Genomic DNA, 24272 nt, shown 5'->3' with positions numbered 1-24272 from the left:
GTAGTTTCCCGAAATCAACATGACTGAATTTTGATAGATCCAGATTAGGAATTTAAAAAATGTAATATTTTTAAAGTAAATGTAGATGATTGTGCAGCCTTAGCAGAGCAATACACTCTCTGAATGGTTCCTTAGTTTTAATGAATCTACGCTCAGTCAACCCTTTTTAAAAGTACTATGTAAATACTTTCACATGTATTTTTATTTAATAATTATTATAATAATCACAATATTTTGTGGCTCAGTGAAGTCTGTTTTATCCTACAAACAACAAACCCATGTTAAAAAAAAAAATCATCTATTCATGCCATGGTTGAACAAAGCTTACATTGTGAGGGGTTTCGTAATACTTACACAGACTCTCTCCTCAAAGGTGGTGAGTTCACAGAAGATATGGTCAGCGTGGGCCGGGCTGATCCCCACCTCAGAGAAGGTTGCAAGTTTCTCAGACAACTGATCTAGCAGAGCCCTCACCTGCAGCAGAAATACTACAGTCAGTTTTCAGGGTTAAAAGGGGTCGTGTGGTCTTTGTTGAAGTCTCGTAGGAACCGTTTCAGCCGAGCTAACAGGCTCACCTCTCTGTAGTTGTGCTCAAAGTTGCGCAGTTGGAGACACTGCTCCAGTTTGGTGTGATGCCTCACCCAGAACTCATCGAAAGCTCTTTCTGTCTCGTCAAGCTGAGACAACAGCCTGAAAGAAGAGCAGAAAAGGTGATGTTAAAAAAAAAACAGGCAGTAGAGTAGACCAAAAGCAGTGGGGGGAGAAGTGAATAGAGTAGAAAATGTAGTGGGATGACTGACTGAGGTACTTGGATATCTTTTCTGTGTGTGCGTGTGTGAATGTGGAGCTAATACAACACTGACTGACCTCGAAGCACACAGTAACTATTATTACTACTGATGAGACAGCTGTAAGCAAATCACCTGCCATCAACCTCAACAAGCAAAAAACGTTAATCTTCGTTTCATGGATAAATCAGAGCAAATCTAGAGGCTGTGAAATGAGATTAACATCAATTATAACACTATTTTAATTCCGCGAATGACTACAGTTTGTATCTTAAATGTCTAGTTATGTTACGTAATGGTAAAAGGTAGAGGTGGACCTAATAATCCATTTGTTTATATATGAAAAAAACCAATGACAAATACCTATCAAAGATCACCAAAGCAAAAGTATGTCTCAAAACTGCTTATCTTTCCAAACCAATAAGTATAACGAAGAAAAGCCAAAAACCATTCACATTTCGATGCTGTAAACTGAAAATGTTTGGTACATTTGCTTAATAAATGGTTTAAATGATAAACAATTACCCCAATAAACTACAAAATAACAACTTTCTGTTTAATAATTCACATCTCTCTTAAGCATAAGACAATAATAAAAAAAACATTCATTGTTTTCAGAGCCTGAATTGTGACACAGTGTCACTGCATGTAGTTTTTATATGCTATCATTTCAGTGTCAACAGTTAACCAAACACTGTGTTGCTGTAACTATAGTAATCTTCAGCTGAGATACGCTGATGTGTGTGTGACAAAACCCTATGTGTTTTATATCGGAAACGTTATCTGTTCCACCTGTTTGGTTCCTTAATGTTAATGATAACTTTGTTTTCGTCAACATAATAACTGCTGTTTAGTTGCCATCCTGTAGCTACTGTATATCATATCAGTCTAGTGGCTCTGACCTTTGCACGGTTGCCAGGTTTTCCAGTTCATCCTGGTTCATGTTGTGGTCGGGGTCTTGCACCACAGGCTCATTGATGCTCTCCAGCAGCCTGCTGCCCTGACCCAGAGCCACCAGCAGATCCTCCTACAAACATACACACACAGATGGAGTGATACAATCCAAATACATAAAAGATGTACACACCCAGATATACATTTATAATGTATGTTAACGGTGTTACCTTCATTTTGTCTTTCTTGTTGGTGTGTGTGCTGAGCAGGATGGTTGTGGCCTGGATTTCATTGGGGAGTTCAGTTTCAGCCAGCTCAGTCCCAAACGACTGCAAGATCTGCGCTGTTTTCTTCACCATCAGTGCAAAGCCTTCAATTGCCTGGTGCATGCAAAGACACAGCAAAGATTGTCAGCATGCAACACTCATGATGTGAATCAAGAAAATTCCACATTTGCAGTTACTTAATTCTTTTGATGCAGATATAGTTTACTTTGTAGCTGTTTTTATAATAGTTTGTATTACTCACTTTCAGTGGAGGGTTTCATCCTACAGTAGTGGTCATGTTTTAATGATCATTTATTATCTTTCGTTGCACTAATAGTATGTTGACATATATGCTACACACAGCCAACTGAGGGTGGCTTGAGCGTCTCAAATTAAACTTATTTGCATTTACCTTTAACATACACTTATTTCACTATATTTATGTCAATTATCTCACTCAAAAAGTGCCTTGTAATTTCGGACAGCGTCATGTTATCCATGCTGACCACTAAGGTGGTGTATTCAGCGTACAGTACATACAGTGCGGTGAGAGATCCACTTCTCATGGCAGTACTCCTGCGTTCCTCCGAGTTCCTGGGTGAGCTGGGAGCGGTCGATGTAAGAGTGCAGCTCAGTTATTGAGCTCAGCATGATCACCTGGAACAGAAACACCAGAAACTATTACAGACTGATCACTTAATAATAATCATACTAACTAACTAAAGTTTATAAGCCTTTTTAAACATTGTCTTTCTTCAATAAGTTGGATTGGAACTTGTGTTCTTCCCTCTGCCCACAGAGGGAAGAACACAAATCACTGAGGTAAGAGTGACTGTACGCACCGGCACCTTCATTTTGAACTCATCCTTGTTGAATTTGAAGAGGATGTCTGAGAGTGTACGCTGCAGGAGGGTAGTGGGCCTCAGAACCAGAACCAGCTGGAGGTTCCCTGGGAAGGAGCCCTGAATTGAGAGAGTGGATAAAGACTGTCACTTAAGCACCAGAGCAGACAAGATTCTCCTCCACCCTGAGTCCACTAGACATCACACTTCAGCAGGGCAGGTTCTGTTCTTTCTGCTGACAGCCTGCACTTCCTATATTATCGTATATCCTTCCTATATATTCCTATTTATCCCTGCCTTTCAACCCAATGTAAAAAAAAAACCTTGCTCAAACACATTTAAGCATGTTCATGGAGTGTGTAGAGTACAAGAGATTGGGAAAGATGTGGGGGATGTCTGGCACCGTCCTGTGACAGGGACATTAATCTTCATGTCCCCAGAAGTCTTCTGCATGAATTATGGGGTGGATGGAGTCACCACCAACTATTCAGAGTATTCTTTACCCAGCTGGCATCGTTGACACTTGGAATGATGCACAAAGAAAAGATGTCCTCACTGATAAACATATTCAGCAAAACCAAAGAAAAAAAATGTTTTGCTAGATGCTTTCAGAACATCCTCCTCATATTTATTATGCTATTCAGCTAAAACACACTCAGCTCAGCCAATAAAACCCATAAAATGCTCATTAAAAGGTCATGATTAACACACACTGACAGACTAAATACTGCTGGGGAAGCAACGAGGAGGCTGGTTGAGGGTGGACACTGATCTCTCCTCCTGAGGCAATGCAATTGTTAATGCTGCTTTGATTAGCTAATGACCTAAATGGCTGCTTCGCCCGATTGGCTGACCGTCCTGAGTGAGTTGAGGAATGCTGCTCTAAGCAGAAATTACAATGAATACATCTCTAATAAAAACCACTTGGGATAGGCAGTGTTAATGGAATTAATAAATCAATTCAGTGTTTGTCCTAGCTGACCAGACGAGCATTGTGAATATGGTCACTCACCATCGGGAACAATGAAAATGATGGTGGGACATATTGCTGTTTTTATTATATGGCAGTAGTAGGTTCTATCATACAACAAAGAGCTATTATATTCAGTGTGGTTAATGGTTTGAAAGCGGTGTGCAGCACACTCTGAAATTGGCTTTCTAAAGGATAAGTCTGGCAAGAGTCTATATTTTCCTTATTGTCAACAAATCCCATGAAGAGATCCCAATTACAAGCTGATCCAAATTGATCCTACTGACAAGTATTTCCTGTGTAATCAAAGCCAGATACATCTTATTCCTTAGTGCCATATAGCTCTGTCCAAAAACTATTAAAAAGACATTCACGAGCCACGCCATTAAACTGGGCCATACGTTCTTTTATTACAATGAGCATGGGCAATGTCGTTTGTTTTGAGAACCCCCCCCCCCACACACACACACACACACTAGAAACACACGCTAGAAATCCTCAACAGTAAACCAAATTTGCTGCTGAAAATAGTACTTGAGTCAAGGAGGTTGTGTTTTTCAGTTTGGTTTGTTAACTTGTTTACTGTCAGCAGGATTACGGAACTACTGCCGTAATCTACTACTTGCTTGAACCTTAGAGGGGTGCAGCATGGGCCAATAAGAACCCATTCAATTTTGGAGTGGATCCGAATTATGGGGTGGAAACACAATTATGACCCCATATCCATATGCCATTTAGAAGTATATAATAAATGCACAGCTGAGATGATAAGGCTTCAGCTAAGCATGACCATATTTTGACATAAATATTCAGATAATAAAATATATCCAGACACAAAACTGAACTAATGGCCTTGACGGAGGTGTGAATGGGCTTAGGGCCACAGAAAGGGAAGAGAAGTCAAAAAGTATTGAGAGATGCACTAACGCATTGTTGGTTGTTCACAAGCTTTTTTCTGAAACATCAACATTACAGAACGTCTCTGGCCTTCAAATGTATACTGCAGCGTCTAACCATTCAACCGTGGTGGCTGGCAGACATGGTGCACACACACACACACACACACACACACAGCCTCAAAGGATAGCCAGATAAATGACAAGGAAGGAGAGTTTGCTTTAGGGACTGACAGCAACTCTGCAGACTTAATTAGGACCAGTCAATGAGCACACTTTCTGTCTGTCATCAGATCAAACTCAGCCATGCACAGCGACAGACAGCTTTGCCTTGAAACACACTGACCCACATTCACACAAGCACATGTATACACAAGTGTGCTCATATACACACATACACAAAGAAACAAAGACAAAGGGGATCCTTCGACAGCACTAACATTCAATATCCTTGCTTATCCTCACTCTCACACACAGACACACACCCTTTTTAAACACACTGACTGTAGTTTAACCCATGAACTAGTCTCCACTACAAATATATACAGTATAAGCAGCTTGAAAAGTGCCAGTTTTCATCATCATCCATTTAGCATCCTGGCTGAATCACCCTGTACAGGACATTATTGCAGGGATGACTGAATGCCCCCTATTACCAGCCTGTCAGCCTGTAAAAGTCCCCCTTGTGGGATTAATAAAGCTTGATTTAATTTGAAATGAGCGATGTAGTCTCCCGTGTCTCACGAGACCAAGCGTGGAGAAGATATTCATCTCTCATTCTTTCTCTCAGACATCTCATCTTGCCGTATATCCCCTCTCTGTGTTGAGTTATTGCTTTGCTGTCTTCAGCGTTAATGATAGACCTGTGGGGATCTGGCCAACACAAAACGGTCCCGTTTCCTGTATATCAACAACAATAAACATTTCTGTACTAAACTGGCAGGCAATAGAAGCTGGTAAAGCTTTTAAAAAGTCACACGAATTATGGTCTGACTCAAGTGGCCATTGTTTTAGCCCAATAAAGCAATATGCTGAGAGATTGTGAGATCATGACCCCCCACCACACACACAAACACACACACTTATTAGGAAGAGCAGCCAGTGCTTCATCACCTCCCTTCACAAAACATGAAACACAGATGAACAGATAGGAATTCCAGTTCCCAGAGGAGAAGGCTGGAACATGAGCAAAAAAAAAAAGCAGAACCCTGATTACTTCTGATGCTCCACCCCTGCATTATATTCAAACACATAAAGTTCATGGCTAGTAAAAATGTTCTGTCAAAAAAGGTGTGATTAAGCATTAAGTAGCAATGAAAGAGGAGACAGGAAAATAGATTATTTTCAATAGTACACACCAACTGATTACAGTAAGAATTTAAAATATGACTCAAACTAAGTGTCCTGGAAAACAGGCTGAATATTAGTCATCCATTACATAAGCAGACTTGATTTCTTGATTTTATCTTTGTGATTTTTAAATCTGCTGTTCCTCAATAGTAAATAATAAAATGCAGACATAACAAGTGAGATGTTTGAATGAACGAGTAAACAAAAGAAACATTCCCTTGCTTTTTTTCGCTTTGTCTCTGCAGCTATGAAAACACATGGCAGGCTGTGATATTGGTGGCTCAGAGTTCAAGGATGAGGCTGACGCATATCATCCCCCCCCCCCAGGGTGGTGGTGATATTAGTGGTGGAGCTGTGAGAAAGAGACAGGGATGCTCCAACACCTTTCTTTGGCCGGAGAAACCTCCCTCCCCCCCTATGGGTGAGGGTGCAAGGCCAGTGCCTCTCAAACATGGGTTGTTTCATTTCAACAGCTGATTAAAAAGGGCTGTTTCTTTCCCCACACAGACACAAAGACATTGACAACACAGACGGGAAGTAAATGCACTGTCACATGTACATACACAAAGAGCAACTTACTGCGATACGAAGCAGGGTCCCCTTGACGGCCGCCCATCGGTCTAGCCGGCGGTCGATCACCAGAATGAATCCCACGCCCGTTGAAGACAAACTGTAACCCAAAGATAGGAAACATATGAGTGAATGCTGAGATGATATTACATCAACTTTTAACTCTTAAGATATAAAATCACACTGCAGCAGAGAAAATCTTTGCTCCAGTGTAATGACTTCTAATAGACACTTTAAGGACACAAAACACTGAGCTAGAAGAGGAACAAACACAAAGACATAAAAAGGTAGTTTCTGTCACCGTGGGCACAGTGAGACAGCACAGAACCTAAGTGCTTGTTCACAGCTTGTTGTTTTGTTATGCTGCTCTTTTTCTTCTTAGACAGCTGGTGCAGTCCATAAAAATGAGATGCTGTTAAGTACCTCCAGATTTCTTGGCTATCAGCCCCCCAGTTCTCTCCCTGCACCTCCCCTTCCCCTGCTGTCCTCTCTGATCCCAGGAGAGAGGAGAGCTGTATGGTTTACACGGCAACAATCAATGACAGCCGCATGTGCAGCTCACCGGCAGACTTCCCTGCGTACACTTGAAAACACGATGCACCTACATGTGAGAACCTCAGTGCTGTCAGAACCACTCAGACAGGAACATCCCGGTAATCCTCAAATATTTGCTTTACCATTCTGCAACTACTAACTGCACAGACAGGACGTCAGCAGAAAAAAAGCGCAGTCCTTGGGAGAATAGAGCCAAAATAAAGACAGAGGAGACGAGGATGTGTTTCAGAGGTAGACTCAGCGCGCTGTGCTGTTTGAACGGGAGGGAGCCAAATGCTTCAGAGCACCACTGCATCCAGCTAGTCCCCCCTGCACTGCATGCACCAGCCGTCCAATGAGACACTGGGAGCTGCTGAGACACAAACCTATCACAGGAGGGCTGCTGAAGAGCAGCTATTGCAGCCAGTCAGCAGATCTTTACAGATGTGGGGGAGGAGGCAGGCTCAAAAGAGTTCTCACAGGCTCACTGTGGGCATGAGGGCTTCATTTATTAGGAATGTTTTATATATGTCTGCCTCTCTACTTTCTCTGACTGTAGTAATCACATTCATAGTGGCACTTGCCATCCTTTTTGTCTGCACTTTCACTCTCCTTTCATATTTTCCTATTCTCTTCCTCCATCATGCCCACGTCTCTGCTCTGCACTCAGTCATCCGTACAGAGCTTCACAGCCACTCGGGTTTTCAAAGCACAAGCTGCTTTACATTTCAGTCGCAGAGGTGGAGGAGAAGGAGGAGGAGGAGGGGAGGGCAGGACAAGAGCTTTTACTGCCTCTATGACATTACCGGTTGCTGAGATGAGAGGATGATTTATGGTGAACATACAGTAGAGCACCTGAGGCTGAAAAAAAAACCATCTGAAGAACAGGAGGAAATATCCCTCTGCTGTCGCTGCTAAGAGACCCAAACTTTGTGTCATATGTGTGTCAAATGACTAGCTTTGGCTTGTGTCCCATTTGATTTTCAATACATGTCAAATAATACAACCATCTTGGTTTTATCTGCTCTGTCTTTTTTATTGTCTGCTTTAATTTTATCGGGAGTGGGTGTAAATTAGGCCATGGCACGTTTACACGGAGGTTTTCAAAATGTCAATGTGGATAAAGTGCACTTCACCCTATAAACAAACAAATCAATTCAGAAATTTAGTATTTAGAATTTTTTGAAATGTACATTTTAAATCATAGAATGTTTGGTTTTATATAGTTATCATACTGTAAACATACACAGTCACACATCAAAACGGTTTAATTCAAATATTCATAGAAACAGCCCGGTGCTGTTGCTGCTGCACATGCATGAGTGTCCTAATAATAATTGGATTCCTCAGGACAAAGTGTTAAGCTGCGAGTTGTGGAAAAGCTCTGCCTAATGGCGATGCAATGATGAAGGAAATTTGCTGCATGAACGCATATGCAGACGTGGAAACACACATACCCCTTCTTCTGTAGAGCAGTGGAAGTGTCTGCTTGAATTGAAGAGCACTGGTATATCAAATTAAAAGCAGATTAAATAAAACATGAGTGCACAATATGTTTAAATTTTGGGATTAAGCGATTAGCAATACTAGATCCATGCGTGCATGTATTTGCAAAGCCAACAAGAGATAACAAGAGAGAAGGGAGAGAGATGGCAACATGGTCTTAAAAAGGACGGCTGTTAATTCATTTTCTGAGTGTGTTTATAGAAAACCTTTTTTTAAAGACAAGGCCAAAATTAATTCAATCACTTTGATAAAGATATTACACTTAATATAAAATGTGAGAATAAGTAGCCCTTATATATTATGATGAAATCAACATTAGAAAAGATGTCCGTCGTTAATATTGATCCAAAGGTATTTGTTCCAACCTAGCAGCAGCTGTTCCCTGGCTGTGGCCTGCGTGTGCCATGTCAGGGATGTCGGTCCCTCAGGTAGCTGCAGCCATCTGTCCCTGTATTCAGAACAGCTTGAGGCTCAACACCATCTCACCCCTGTGGATGACCCTCGTCAGATGACTGGAAACCTTAACAGTCAAATCATGAACGAGGCGAAATTTGGCCCATTAGCTGGTTTTCAGCTTGGATTAGAAACAAAAAACACATCCTAATGGCCTGAACTGTAATGCAGTTTACTGACTGACGGGGAAAAAATGCTTTTGTCGTGTTTAAATAGGCTAGATATTTGTGTGTATTTGTGTATGTTACTGATTAGAGCGTAATGGTGTTTTAGTCACAAATGTGACTTTGATTTTACATGTTGTGTCGAATAAAAGAGGACAGGGACAAAACATTTGGGAAAGAAATCTCTTTTCTTCATTATGTTCCCTTTCTCACACACACACACACACACACACACACACACACACACACACACATACACACATACACACACACACACACACACACACACACACACACACACACACACACACACACACACACACACACACACACACACACACACACACACACACACACACACACACACACACACACACACACACACACACACACACACACTTTGCTCAGCTGTCTGTATGCATTATTCAGATCCAAACAGCCAGAATCGCTGCAGTTTCTATTTTTACGCACTTTGCCAGTATGGGCACGATGACGGAGGGATGGGACAGCCCGAGGGAGAGCTAATGCTAAATAGTGAGGAAGTATCAAAGAATATATTTAAGGGTGTTAAAAATGGAAAGGAGATGGTTTTCTGGAGGAATAGGAGTAAGAGGTGGTTTTGTACATTTCTCCCATCCCCCCTTTGTCTCGACTGGTCTATCCATTTGTACAAAGACAGTCTGCAGAGGACTGATAAGACCTGGAATATTAATTGGCCATCTTATTAATAAAGGAATCACTTTACCCCAACAGATATATCTGCAATACACTGGCTGGTTCTGCCACTGCACAAATCCTCTGCGTATGCAGTTGTGTTGACGTATCCAGTGCCATCTACTGGCAGACTTCACACACAAACTAAGTTTTCATCTCAACTGCCTCTCTTACTTCCTTACATCTATTTTCAGTTCACTTAACATGCATGTGTTTGGAGTTCAAACCTGGAAAACCACTTCAATTTTATCACACAATGTCTGAAATATAAAAATCCTGAATGTGGCCCCCTAAGTGTATCCATAAACCCACACAGGTTCATTAGCAGTGTTGTGCTGCAGCATCATGAGGGAGAAAAATAAGTTACTGGGACAGTATTAAAAAAAGTAAATAAAGCAGGGGAGGATAGGAAATGAGGTAGAAAAAAAACAATCATAAGTCATGATGGAGGTAAGAATAAGTGTGTGAATAATGTTAAACCACATGTAACAATGTTAGATTTGTGTGTGAGACAATCTGCCGTAAGGGGCTTTACCTGGGCACACTGGTCAGGTAGGTCAGCACGTTGTGAAACTCTCCGTCCGTGATCTCTCCAAATGCAGGGAATTCTGGGAATACAATGATGGGGCTGCCATTATCTGCTCTACCTCCTAAAAAACAGAAAAACAGAAAAACAGAGGATCACTGAAACTTTCCACATGAAAATATAAGAATTACATACGAATAATGTGTGGATATGGCCTTGGGGATGTCGCAAATCACAACAGCCCTCAAAATATAGGACAGTATAACATATGAGGCAAATACAATTAACCATTTAAACTGATCATAACTTTCCTCCTGTCAGTCTCTAGGGAAAATGTCCAGTGACATACGTTATTACAGGTGGATTAAAAGGAAGAGAGCCCTAAGTCTGGAGAAACGGCCACATGGGGGCACTGATGTTAAAATTGTATCGCTGATGACTGGAGACTGTGCAGAAAAAACTGCACTCCCCATCATAACAAATGATTTAGTCTCATACCCCATTATTTTAGTACAAACAAACAGAAGAGTCAGTGGTTTTGACATAGATACATTTACCAATACAAATAAGTTGCTTATTTTAAAATAGATAGGATTCGAAAATAAGAAATGTCTCAATACTTATAAAGAAAATAAAGAGGTACCTCACAAGAGTCAACAATTGATTTAATAATAAATAGAGGTGCAACCATTAGTCAATTGCCAGAAAAATAATTACCAGCTATTTTGATGATTGATGCAAAATGGCAGAAAATATTGTTTGGAGATGTCCTGCTTTTCTTTGCTTTATCTCATATTAAACTGAAAATCTTTTGCTTTGGGACTGAAATAACAAGACTTTAAGCAACTATGGACATTTCTTTTTATATTTTTTTGACATATTATAGACCAAACGATTAATCTGGAAAATAATCATCAGATTAATCCATAAGGAAATCATTAGTCGGAGCTTGATAATAAATGTTGAAAATAAAGTAATTATGAAATTGGCTGATCCCCTATCTCCTTACGCCCCCACATCTTACCACCTTCAAGCCCCTGGCTTCAAATATTTAGCTTTAATTAATGACTAAATAAGCAACAAAAAAAAACTCCTCTGTAATTAATTATAAATTGTATAAGACTTAAAAATGTAGCTAATCTGCTTCCTCAGGGCGGTGTGGGTGTGGTTTGATTGACAGTGGCCAAACATTACAATCTGATTTGAATATTGTTAAATCCTGATTGGTGCACAGAAGTATGTTACATCACCTTTTTCCTAACAAAGCTCTGCCCGGCTCAAACCAATTCGAAGAGCACAGAGAAGAAAACACAAAAACATAAAAATCTCTCATGTGAAATAAACCAAAACCGTCCAGAAAAAGGAGATGAAACACACATTTGTACACAAAAAGACAACGCATATCCCTCAACCCTGTGTGAAAACAGCTGCTCTGTCAACACATGTGCCTGGAATATCAATCTGCCTGCCTTTTCTTTCCTGCCTTTCTCTCATCGCTAGGCAACAGGAAGTGCATGGTCATGGTTTCAACGTCTGCTTAGATATTTGTCTGCAAAATGGATTCTGCTGCAGCCACAAGGTCACCACTGACACACATTTACAGGGCTGCAGGAAAGGATATAATGGGGTCATACATATTAAAATGTCATTGTCTGTGACAGAAGCCTAGACTGTGAAAAGACACAACATGTGGATTTTTATCATAAACCGGGAATGCAGAGACAGTAAGAGAGTAAGATACAGACTAGGTAACAGCAGTGAGAATACAATATGGGAATATGGCCAAATACTGTCAAACAGTAAAGAGGAAAAGGAGGGAGGTGACATTTGAATAGCAAATCATAACTGCCAGGAGAAAACTGTTCACATTAACTATGCAAATATCAAAGGAGTCAAATATAAATGATTCCTCAGTTGGCAGAGATGAGACAGGTGATTAGTGTTGTGGTGCGTTAATTAAGAGATAAACTGCAGATGAGTTGAGAGACAAATCCCCATACACCCACATAGAGAGACAGACAGAAAGATATAGATTGTCACCTGAAAGGAAGGCAAACTGCTTCTTGAGGTCAGGGGTGATGTCAGCAGCACGGAGGGGGCTGCTGTCCAGCTGCATGATATCATCTGGGGAACACAGAGAAGGACAAATAGCTTGTTAGTGACATCGGAGAGGAAGATGTACAGTATAGAGGGTGCCGGATGTTCATTTCTTAACAGGTTTGATTATCAAGTTTGATTGGTTGGTTATAACCCTTGGCTTTAATACTTGTTCAATATTACATCCCTCTATCTTGGACAAATCCCTAAGTAAGCTAATAACTTACTCCATTAACTCCCAAAGATCAATACAAAGTACAGGCTTCAGAAAAAACTTGCTTCTTGGTCAATGTTGTTAAATGCCTACATGTTGTAGAACAGAGGATTTATTTTTAAAGGGACAATGAGCAATATTACACTGATTATTCAGAAAATAAATAAGCTTGCACCAGATTTAATAAAAAGCTAATTTCCACCTCATTTGTTCATAAATTTAGTTTGACTCCACATAACCAACTCATATAAAGTTTATTTTATATAGATGGCTGCTTTGCCATACATACCATAGAGAGGAAGAATTAAAACTTAAACACATATGCTGAGATTTAAACTATGGCAGTAATATAATGGTGATTACTGGCGACTTGCTGTTTGATCCCACAGATCTGCTCTGTTGTAGATTAAATACAGTATTGATACAGTAACAGGCTTTGTTGGTCCCCTCACTCCACCAATAGCAGCTCTCCACCCCCCATGGACTCCCTTCATAAGGATTAAAATAATCAGATTTAAGGTTCATTACCCCAGGGGGAGATGGAGATTCTAGTTATAGCAGGGATCAAACTGGAGGCAGCAGACATGGTATAGCTTTACATCAAAATAGCATTACATGTTGGAAACTGTTACAGTTCATGTGAAAGCAGGAAAATACAGATAATTTCAGGATTTAAGGAGTAAAACAAAGCACAAATAGAGACATTTACTTTGACCAAATGAATGTAGTAGGTTACACTAAAAAAACAGCTGTCTTTGCACAGCTGTGAGGCAGACAGTCCCTACAGTATGCAATATATGCATTGAATTGTATTTGAGAAACTTTTTGAATGAAAATTGGCCACAGTTCAACTTAAACATGAGAGCAGCACGGGGAAAAACAGATCGATACAGGAAAACTGGCACAGGAGCAGTTATTTACTACAGGGCTATAATGCTACTGCTTTGCTATGCATCTCTGTTAATATCTGTGGTATCTATATTATATCTATATTGCTCAATAATCCTTAAAAACTTTCACATCTCTCACATTTATTTCACAAGATTCATGCAGCCACCACCAACATGGGCTGTATAAACAAAACACACACACATCATCCCTTGTCTTCTTTTATCACAGAAAAAAACAAGATCTGAGCGGTTGGGGCCATTTCATCAGCTTCATGTCTCATTGAACTAAACAGCCATCTGTTATCAGGTTGTTTTTTTTAAACAAAGACGTCATAGCCAGAGGCCCAAACGGAAATAAAAGTCATCCGACACATTGTGGTCAGATACTGATGTGAGAAGGCACTGTCAGGTGAAGACATTTTCAGTATCAATCCTTGGGGCATTTTGGTGTGCAAACATTTGTGTGAAGATGCCTTCTGTCACAGCAGCTAATTATCAGAAGCAACAAACAATCGCTCAGTGTCTGGCCACATCTGCCAAGTGACTGTTTATAGATGCATACGTGCATATGTTATATCTACTTCCAGCCATGTCATTAAAGCTAAGACACCACATATAGTTTGCAGTTCTAAAAAATATGAAGCATTGGATTCTTCTGTATTTCTTCTCACCCACCAAGATGCCCAGAGCCAGAAAGCTATGTCCTTATATGTTCTTCTGCATGCCTGTTCGATACTGTACTACAGTTGAAACAATGGAAAATGGTGGTAAAACCAACAAAGGAGGCACTTCTAGGGACTGGAAAAGCCAGTAGGTTACATAAAGGGAGAGTCTCACAGACCGTGAGAGACAATATCATGTAAATGTGGTTGCAAACATTAGAGCAATATTGACTTTTCATCTTAGTCTGTGTTTGCTCTGTTGCCCTAAGGCAAATCACACAAAATTTCATTCAGTCATTCTATACAGGTTAATAGCTTACTGGATCAAAAATGGTACTGTAGTTAGTTTTTATTTGTAAAGCTCATAACCATTAATATCCAATTTAACCAATAATGTTTATTATCTTTTTATGTAACTTTAGAACAAGCAGTCACAAATTTCCCCTCCAACTCTAAACGTATGCCTTACAAAGACATTTCTGTCCCTATACTTAAAAGTGAGATCAGGGGACTTTTGCTCCTGGTGACAAAGCTTTAAGAGATTTAGAAGTGTAAGGTTTCCATACAGTGTAAAGATAATGAGCAGAGTCTTAAGAGTCTCCAGAGTCCCGTCTTTTGTTGTGTCCAATTGTTATTTTGTTCTGTCTGACAATTGTCCAAAATCATCACAATGCTCATACAAAACACATAGCCTCAAGGATATCAAGAGCTTTACCGACAGCACATAGACCAATACACACTAGGGTTGAGCCAAATCACTGATGGCTGACAGTCCCCGACCACTGAGCCCAACATGGCGATCCGATGACCCGGTATTCCTGTTTCAATTCCCATGTAATACGACTTTTGCATATACCACCATGACAGTGCATATTACATAATACTGTACATAGAGGACCCTTATTAACTACATACACTTCTTACTAACAATAATAACTTTTAAGACAACAATTATGACCCACAACTAAATCGCTTCAACAAGAGACAAAACACCAATCTGTGAAACATGATTCATTTTTAACACTAATGATTGTAAATGTACAATTACGATGTTTCGCGTCCATCGTGATGTTTCCCTGCGGGCATCGTCGTATGCTACTTCGGTAGGCATCGGACCAACAGCCCAGCCATCACAACAACTTTCCCAGCATGGCACCATACCTGCCCTATGACATCAGGCTTAGAGTCAGGCCAAAACACGTCCACCTAGTCCGAGTTCACTGGCGCTCAGTCCATCTCAGGGTATCACAAAATATCAGTGTTAAGAATGTCATTCCACTCTTTATCCTGTAAGTTATCCTGACTGTCCGTCTCTTCACAGGCACAGCCCTTTTACTTGGAGCACGCCTCTGAGTTTAAACAAACCAAGGAGTCTTGCAGTTAACTCTTTGTTTGGCAATGAGACCTATCAGGTGACTTGTTTAAAACACACACACGCACACATCTTTAAAAGTAAATACATCTATATAACAGATCATACACTGCTCCATAATACAAATTTATTGTTGAAGATAACATAACAAAAGATAAAAGACTGTGGTGCTCGGATGTATTTAAGACTAATGGTCACCTGGTGGATCCATCTGGCTATACACCTGCTCTGCCTTTAGGGATGAACAGCACAGCTCGCTTAGGGAGGTTGGAGGAACTCCTGATCTCAAGCTATAGAAAGGATCCTGACATTCACATTATGTTAACAATTAATTATACGTATATCTAATTTAAAAGCACAGGCAAAGATGCTTTCCATCCAAACGATGCAACCAAGGAGCATTTTATTGATAACAAATAGCTGAGATTGAATAGCAACAATGAAGTCATGAGACAGTCAGTCAGTCAGTCAGTCAGTCAGGCACGCACGCACGCACGCATGCACGCACGCATGCACGCACGCACGCACGCACGCACGCAGTTTGAGGACAGGATTCATTCAAGTGTGTCTTCTTGTACTGGCATTTTCAGTCTCCTGCCTCCTTTAAACCTTTTTTCCTCAGAGACCAGCTGGTGTCATGCCTGTTGTGTCAAAACAACATCGGTCAGAAGGTTTTAAATACTCAGGAGGGCCATACCAGTGTTTTTACAAGTGTAAGCCCATTACACTTCACATTACTGCAAACCATTTGAAGCAGCATACAATATGACTTTAGACTGCTTTCCTACCAGCCAGTAAACATTTCAAACACCTTTATTTACCGCCTTAATAAGCATGACAGTCATATTAAATTATATTAATTTGATGCTTTCGTCCAAAGTTATTTATAATTAGTGCATCCGTAGAAACAAGAGCTAAAGTCATCCAAAATAGAAAGAAGAAACAGGAAACTGTAAATAGTTGGAAAGATGAATGTATCAGGAACGACCTGATAATTGATGAAATGTCAATGTAGCTGCTTAAACACATAGATTTTATTAAGTTTACGATAACACTATGAGCAGAACAGAGAGATAAAGGAACTCGGTGACATCAAAACACCTTTGACAAGTTTGTGACCTCATCACAAATGCTTCTTTACAGCTTCTGTTCACTGAAGCAGGTGGTTTTAAATCTTGCGTGACAGCAGGAGACCTCTGAGGTTGACGCAGGGATTACATGATTCGATCACATCCAGGAATTCAAAGACATACAAAGACAGACACATACACACATTTACACAATGTCTTAAAAATGGGAGATACCATACACAGGCCGATGGTTAGGTTGGCAGCCACAGAGGAATTAAAAGTTAACCCATCGTGACCTGAGGGGCTGTTCAATTAAACTTAGTAATAAATGTGTTTCCTTTTCACTTTGACTTGAAATGCTTCAGTTTGTAATATGGCAAAAGGTTGCATGAGCTATCGGGGCAAGGCAAGTCAACTTTATTTGTATAGCACGTTTCCTGCACCGGGATAATTCAATGTGCTTTACAAATCTATTATAAATTGAAAGTCTACTTGTAGCTGGACAAACATTATCGATCATGCAGCCTCATGGATTGTGCCAGTTTTTGTTATAATTTTATATATTTGAATTATGTAGTAATAAATACATTCTGTCTCTTTTATTCTTAACAAAACTACAAAGCGTCCTCTAATAATTGATTATCATTTCTAATGACATCTGTAGTAAACAGATATTGATGAGACACAACTCACAGACTGACATCGACAGATGCCGTTCAAACCCAGTTTCCTATTCTTCTTTTCTTTCAATTTAACCTCAAGCTAGGGTGTGTTCAATGAGACTTGATAAATGACCATATCTTTGATGTTTGCAACTTGGTAAAGCAGTGTAGCCATGTTAATAATGGCCACTCACTCCCTGAGGACACTAAGCTGCAACTGTCTAGCCATCTGCAGAGAGCTCACAGGTGCTCACACGCTCCTCGTGGAATCAAGTTCACACAGAAACCTCCAACAGTTTCCACTTTTTGACCCAGTCTCTTTCTCATTTAGTCAGCCACACCTTGCCCCCAGCAACTCCCACACATATCAAAACCAACCCCCCACCCAGGTGCGCAATAGCTTCACTTTGTTTCCAGAAGTGGGGTATTCTGTTACTGCAAAAAGAACCCTCCTAGATTATACCAGATTTGGGTTTCAGTCTCTATTTACAGTCACTTTTCTTTTTTCCTTTCCGGTTTCTCCTCCTGTCTTCCTACTGTTTTCATTACTTCCTTCCAAACTTCCACTCACTGTTAACACAGTATTATACAACCGCTAATGGCCCCTCTGGCTATTAGAAAGGGAGGGTGAGCCAGTTTCAGATACTGTATTTCTTACAAAGGATAACAGACAGTGAACACACTCAAGTGTCTTTTACAATCAGCGAGTATCTATGACGTCACAAGGGTCTTATAAAAGCACAGGGAAGTAAATGTAAAAAAAAAACATGTATCATTGGAGCAACCTCTAGCTCACTGGCATGCATCCCATACGGTCTCAGTCCTTAAGCAGCAAACAGGGTTTGAATCTGACCCTCGTCATCCCCTCACTCTTCCTCCTTTCCTGTCTCTCTTCAGCTGCTCTAAGAAAATGGAAATCAAAGCCCTGCATATAATCTTAAAATATAAGCAATCCATTAATGTTTCACTGTCCAGGAGGTAGTCTAAGGGCACCCAGTCTCTTTATATTGACACGAACAGGCCACATCCTACTAAAAGGAAAACAAGAATTATGGTGTTCGCTGAAAACAAGCGCTCAAATGACTTTTGGTGTTTGCTGTTTCAACTTTGCAGCAAACATGGCAAATTATAATCTTACCTTTGACTGCTATACAAACTACAATAATTGAAATAATTGGTATTTACTGAAAAAGTTACTCTGCCAATGAGAAAATAAACTCCCTGAACAAACATAACATTAGTCTATAACCCCCCCGCACACACACGCACATGCTCCACCTGCTGGTTTAGGCGCTAATGTTCTTTAAAAGGCTTAACGATGGGGATTAGTGTCCACTCACGCTCACGTCTGTAGGCAGCGAGTCGAACGTTAGTGGGTCACAGTCACACACCTGGACTGCCTGTCTCTACTGACACAGATTAACAGGACTAGAGCAGAGAGCAGAGATCTGAAACTCTGGTTCATGAGGTCAGAAAGAGTGGAAACATGAAAGGATTCTGAAAATATTTTGTACTGAGTATTGACAGGTCAGAGTTAGGGGGGGGTGGAAGGACACAATGGACACCCACAAACTGAGATATGGGGGAGGGCAGCAAGTGGGAATAAGGGGTTTACGCTCATGGTCATGGAGGGGGAGTGACAGATGATTCCATATGATACCAGGGGTGAGAAGGTTCAGATGAGGGTTAAAAAGGGCAATGTTAAAGGCGATAGTTAACAATTGTGCTTCTCTACTGGGTATTTAATCACAAAGTAGAGAAAAAAAAGAAGGATATTGAACAAGAAACTAGATACAAGTTGGAAAACAGCAATCATTCTGGAGGAGGAGTGAAAAATGCACAGCTATAAAACCTAAATCCCTCCAAACATATACATCTAATAGACCAAACATAGTTGTTGCCTCTTCTGTTCTGCCTTAATCCACCAAAACGTATTCAAGAACATAAACACATTTACCCATGGTCCTGTCTAAATATCTTGCATCACTCTTGATCATTATCAATATGTTATCTTTATCAGATATAGGACACAGGACACAGAGTTATTGGCAGCAAACTGTATAATATTGTTTGCCGGAAAGAGCACTACGGTCGGGGTAAGCTGTGAGTGTATTAAGAGGGGACCCCTTTTTATTGCATACTCTTTTTTATTAACAATTATAACGTTTGCCAACAATAAATAACAACTAACTTTCTATAACATGGCAACACCATGGCACACAACAACCTGTGTCACATGAACAATTTTAATGCTAATGTACATTTACAAAATGGCATGTTTTTACAGTATATTCAATGTACTCCTGGCAGTATATTCTATGCAGTATGTGCCCAGCACTAATGCAGATTTTAAAGAGAAATAACAGACCAGGCGAAACTACACAGACAACTAGACTTAAAGATAAAGGTAGAGGGCAGGTGAACTCAAACAGCAGAAGACCAGTAGAAGATGTTGCTTCAAGCCGAACCAATGTGATTATAATATAAGGGATAAAGTGCCCACAAAAAGAAATACTGTAAATATAGTATGGTGAATATGATGATATTAACTTGGTGATGCATTAATAAAAGATAAGGGAAAATAAAGCATCTGACACCTACCACGCAGCCAGTGGCAACAGCGAGAAAATCTGTAGTATCTTTCCACCTCCTCCAGAGAGATCCGTACATGACCCCCACTCTCCTCTACTGGCCACAAACACACATCCATCTCTCCCTCTCTCATCTCTTCAGTTTGTTCATCCATCTCTACTACTATCTCTTCTTCAGTCTCTCCATTCTCCATCCACCCTGAATCAGCCTCCGTCTCACCTTCCTCTTGAGTTTGACTCTCTCCATCTCCTCTTGGACTTCCCTCTCTTTGCTCATTATCAGCAAACAGAGAATGTACATGTCCTATTATCGCAAACCAGTCCAGCTCCTCTGAGTCTACCTTTCCAGCTAAACTCAACTCTGAGTCCACTTCCATGCAAAACTCAGAGTCCACCTCCACCTCGACATCCTCCTCTATCGAGAAGCCTGAATTTGCCATCTCCTCTCGTCCCATCCTGCTGTCCCAGTCTATGTCTTTTTCATTCCTCTTCTGCAACACTAGTTCCATGCAGCTTTGCAAAAAAGGTATCACGGTAACAGTTTCCCTCTCATTCTGACTCCACCTTTCACCAGACTCCACAATCAGCCTCTGCAGATGCTCTACAGCCTGCAGGAAGCCACTCAGTATCTGTGGGGACTTCCCTATTGCAACCTCAGGTTACATGCCCTGTAGACAAAAGCTGCAGTGTAACAGTCCACCCCACCCTCCATGCTCACTCAGGTACCCTTTTCCCTCCCCTAAAAAAGACAATTACCTGACCCCTCCCGTGCCTCCAACCCGCTAATGAATGACTGAGTCTGACCTCTAAAAAGGGATCCAGTTTTGACTCTTTAAGATCAGTTAGAACCCGAAAAAAATCCATGGATGCTACGTTGTCATGCCCTGTTGTATCACAGTGGTTAGGTAGGAACTGCAGCTCCAAGTCCTTTGCCCAGCACTCATTTACCTAGGCCAACAAAGCTCTCACTCCTCGTCTGCCTTATCTCAGGAGATGTGGACCAAAAGTACAAAGCCTCCATTCTGAGCAGCCCATTCAAACACTGCCTGCATCCCCATTTAACCATTCACAGACTGTATCATTCAAAGCTCCTATTCTTGTTTACAAAAGACCCCATTCTTACACATTCGCTGAAAGACTTAATTCTAATGAGACCTCTCAAAGAAAGACACTGTTTCTTAACAGAATGTGGCAATTTAGATTCCATTTCAATGAGTTGTATAAAAGACATATTTCACTCAATACAAGCAACATTCTGCCTAATTCAGCCATTATCTACATTATGAACAAATACAAGTTCAGTGTGCTAAAATGTTGGGCAAGACTTGTTAATTGTGTTACGTGCGTGAACATGTATGATTGCATGTGTGTGTGTGTGGGTAATTAAGTTTGCATCTGCACGTGTGTGTGTGTGTGTGTGTGTGTGTGTGTGTGTGTGTGTGTGTGTATGTGAGTGTTTGTTTGTGTGGTGGGTCACTGAGTTTAACACATGTGTTTGCTCTATGACCAATGGCAAGCAGGAGGTTATCAGTGCCATAAACCTTGAGAGATAGACACAAGAGCCATTAGGTTAAAGAACTGCACTGCTTAAAGTGAACAAGAGGGTCAAACAAAGGGACGGATCACCGATCAACTCGCAGTCTCAGTCTAATTTAAAGACACTGATCCATTGTGTTGTCACATAAAGCCAATGAGAGAGTACCAAGATGGAAAACAACTAGTATATCAAATATACTTGTCCTTCCATTTTTTTAACACAAAAACCCCAAACTAAATCACTCACTTAAAAGTGAATGGCCTTTTAGTTTTTTCTTGTTTTTTTCTTCCCAGTTAAAAAGGAGAAATCCATGTATTCAACTCAAAGTCTGCTTACAAGTCTTATTTAGTACTACATCATATGTGGAAAAACAAAGTGGTGTGAAGCTTTATGTGGCTCCAGAAGGACATCACATTGTGTCACTTGGATCAGTGTCGGTTAGGGCTGGAGATACAAATTTGAAAAAAAAATCGGGGTGTGTGTAGATAGAAATAAGGGAGTTGATCGGACCTCTGTATACCAATCCTCATTTCTGTGTGAATTTTAGCTGCTAGGGGCTACATTAGTCGCTACTAATAACTACACTACTAACAACTACTACATTAGTTGCAGAAATATTGGTGGTCTAGTTGTATTGTATTGTGGGTAATGTAGGCGCCAGGTTTTGATAAGGAAGGTGAATGTGTGGAATAAAAAAAGATGATATCTCTGGTTCTGCTGAATCTTTTTTCTCAGATCCTGACAATGTTATAGTGAGTATACTGTTTGCTATTCAGTACAATTTGGAGACATGTTACGTTGCTTTGGAAGCAACTGATTTAATTTGTGCTTTTCCTGAGATCATTTTACGAATCACTCATAGGTGGAATAACTTGCAAATCAATGTTTTTGTGAGTAACCTACAAATACAAGCAAGAACACAAAAAATATTCTGAAAAGACTTAAGACTCTTTCCCAGATTTCCATACAGTATCAGTGCTAAGTGGGCCTCAGGCTTTAAAACCAAACAACTGGTGGATCAACAACACAGTTCCTCTCGTAAGAATTCATCTCATGGCTAATGACTTGAACAGAGCTTGGAAGGAATGAACATATTGTCCAAAACCACACAGCTTGAAGTACAGACAAGCAAAGCAGACAAGAAAAACATGCCTATACTATACTGTATGTGGAGTCCATGCATGCCAACACATATGCAGACAATCCATAAGTGTCAGGCACGGTAATAACTTCCACCACGCACGGATCGTCATCCGGGGACAGAACAAACAGAAATTTCTTTGAACAACCTCTGTACATAGAAAGATATTTGCGCTTCAAGGTATGATAAGGTTTTCACTTGCATTGTGTCTGCAAGCTATGGGAAAATAGCTTACACATACTGACTCAAGGTCAGAGTTTTCTAAACATGGAAAGATACATAGAAAGCAGCCTACCCCTCACAAAGACAAAAAAAATACCATCCATACGTCTCTTGACTCACATGGCTTAAGCGGGACCATCGGCATCCCACTATCCCATTGAGAAGCACTCTTCCTGGCTTTCCTCACCATGCCTTTCTCTCCCTGTGTGTTAGTTAGACCTGGGAAAGTCGTTTTCGATGCAGTGGAAAAAAACCCAAGGTCTAAAAGAGGCAACAATCTGGCTGACACCAAGTTGAAAACTCAGCAGCTTTAATCAGCAGTTCCCAATCTTTTGCAGCAGTTCGTCTGCTGAGAAGGTGCTGTGTGCTGCAGTTTCTGCATTTGCCAAAGAATCTGTTACTGCTGCAGAAAAATATCAGTGCAGCTGGCGAGATCTGTATGTTAGAAACAGAAGCGACTGTTTCAGCTGCGCAGTCAGGCACTCTCTCACAATCACACAATCTCTTATACACATAATGACACAGAAACAGCCCAGTGGGGAAGAAAGGGAAGCCCACAGGAAATCCTGCGTGAGGCTCGGGGCGTGCTGCCCTGCAGAACTCTGGCCAGAGGCAGAGGAATACAAATACACACATGCATACAGGCATGTAGTTTGATGAACACTGAAAAGTTGCATGCACACACGCACACACACACACGGTCTTACCATCCCAGTCTCTCCAGGAGTTCCTGCGACTGGCAGGGTTGAAAGGGAAAGGAGAGCCCAGTCCGGAGATATCCAGGTTCTGGATCAGATGACTGAGGCGATTCACGATCCTGCATGACGCCTCGCCACCCTCCCGCAGAAACTCATGCAGAGACATGAGAGCTGGCTACTGGTCTCACACACTCAAACAAACTCTGTCATCCAGAGAGACCCCTTGCTGCACCTGCAAAGCTCTGCTGAACTCTAATAGACTCCAAATCACAGCCCCCAAATGCAGACATGGGAAGGACCTTCTTTGTTGTAAAGTGTCTGGTCACTCGGAATCACGTCGACATCCTCTCGCATGCATCCTGTGAGGAGATGTCTGCATTGACTATATACAAGACAAGCCCGGTGTCCTCTGCAGAGCCACACTGGGGACTTGTGGAAACAGCAGTGCAGAACTAAAAAGAGCTGAGTCACTGTCTGCACAACCTCTGAAACAAGCAATGTTCACACTGGAGGTGAGAATGGGCCCAGCTCTGCTCTGTACAAACACACACACTCTGATGCACACGCATACCTCGTCGCAAGTGGAACTATTGCCGGCTCAGAGTGGCATAGGTTTCCAAGGAGGGACGAGAGGGGAGGAGGC

General features: G+C 41.0%; 1 protein-coding gene across 1 annotated transcript in view; it reads right to left on the bottom strand.

Annotated features, from left to right (window-relative positions):
* mcf2lb (mcf.2 cell line derived transforming sequence-like b) overlaps positions 1-23795 on the bottom strand; it is a gene marked incomplete at its 5' end in the record, with an annotated part of 34840 nt that extends 11045 nt beyond the window's left edge. Inside the window, 10 exons of the mRNA XM_083920980.1 lie at positions 355-474; positions 576-690; positions 1691-1815; positions 1913-2062; positions 2489-2605; positions 2791-2910; positions 6586-6676; positions 10483-10597; positions 12514-12597; positions 23639-23795. Coding sequence (XP_083777106.1) covers positions 355-474; positions 576-690; positions 1691-1815; positions 1913-2062; positions 2489-2605; positions 2791-2910; positions 6586-6676; positions 10483-10597; positions 12514-12597; positions 23639-23795 — 1194 coding nt within the window. The remainder of the gene's footprint in view (positions 1-354; positions 475-575; positions 691-1690; positions 1816-1912; positions 2063-2488; positions 2606-2790; positions 2911-6585; positions 6677-10482; positions 10598-12513; positions 12598-23638) is intronic.
* Positions 23796-24272: the final 477 nt, after the last annotated feature.

This window comes from Echiichthys vipera (assembly GCF_963691815.1).
Source record: "Echiichthys vipera genome assembly, chromosome: 10".
In the NCBI taxonomy this organism is placed as follows: domain Eukaryota; kingdom Metazoa; phylum Chordata; class Actinopteri; order Perciformes; family Trachinidae; genus Echiichthys; species Echiichthys vipera.
The sequence above is the reverse complement of the archived record's forward strand: the minus strand, read 5'-3'. Positions and strand labels throughout refer to the sequence as shown.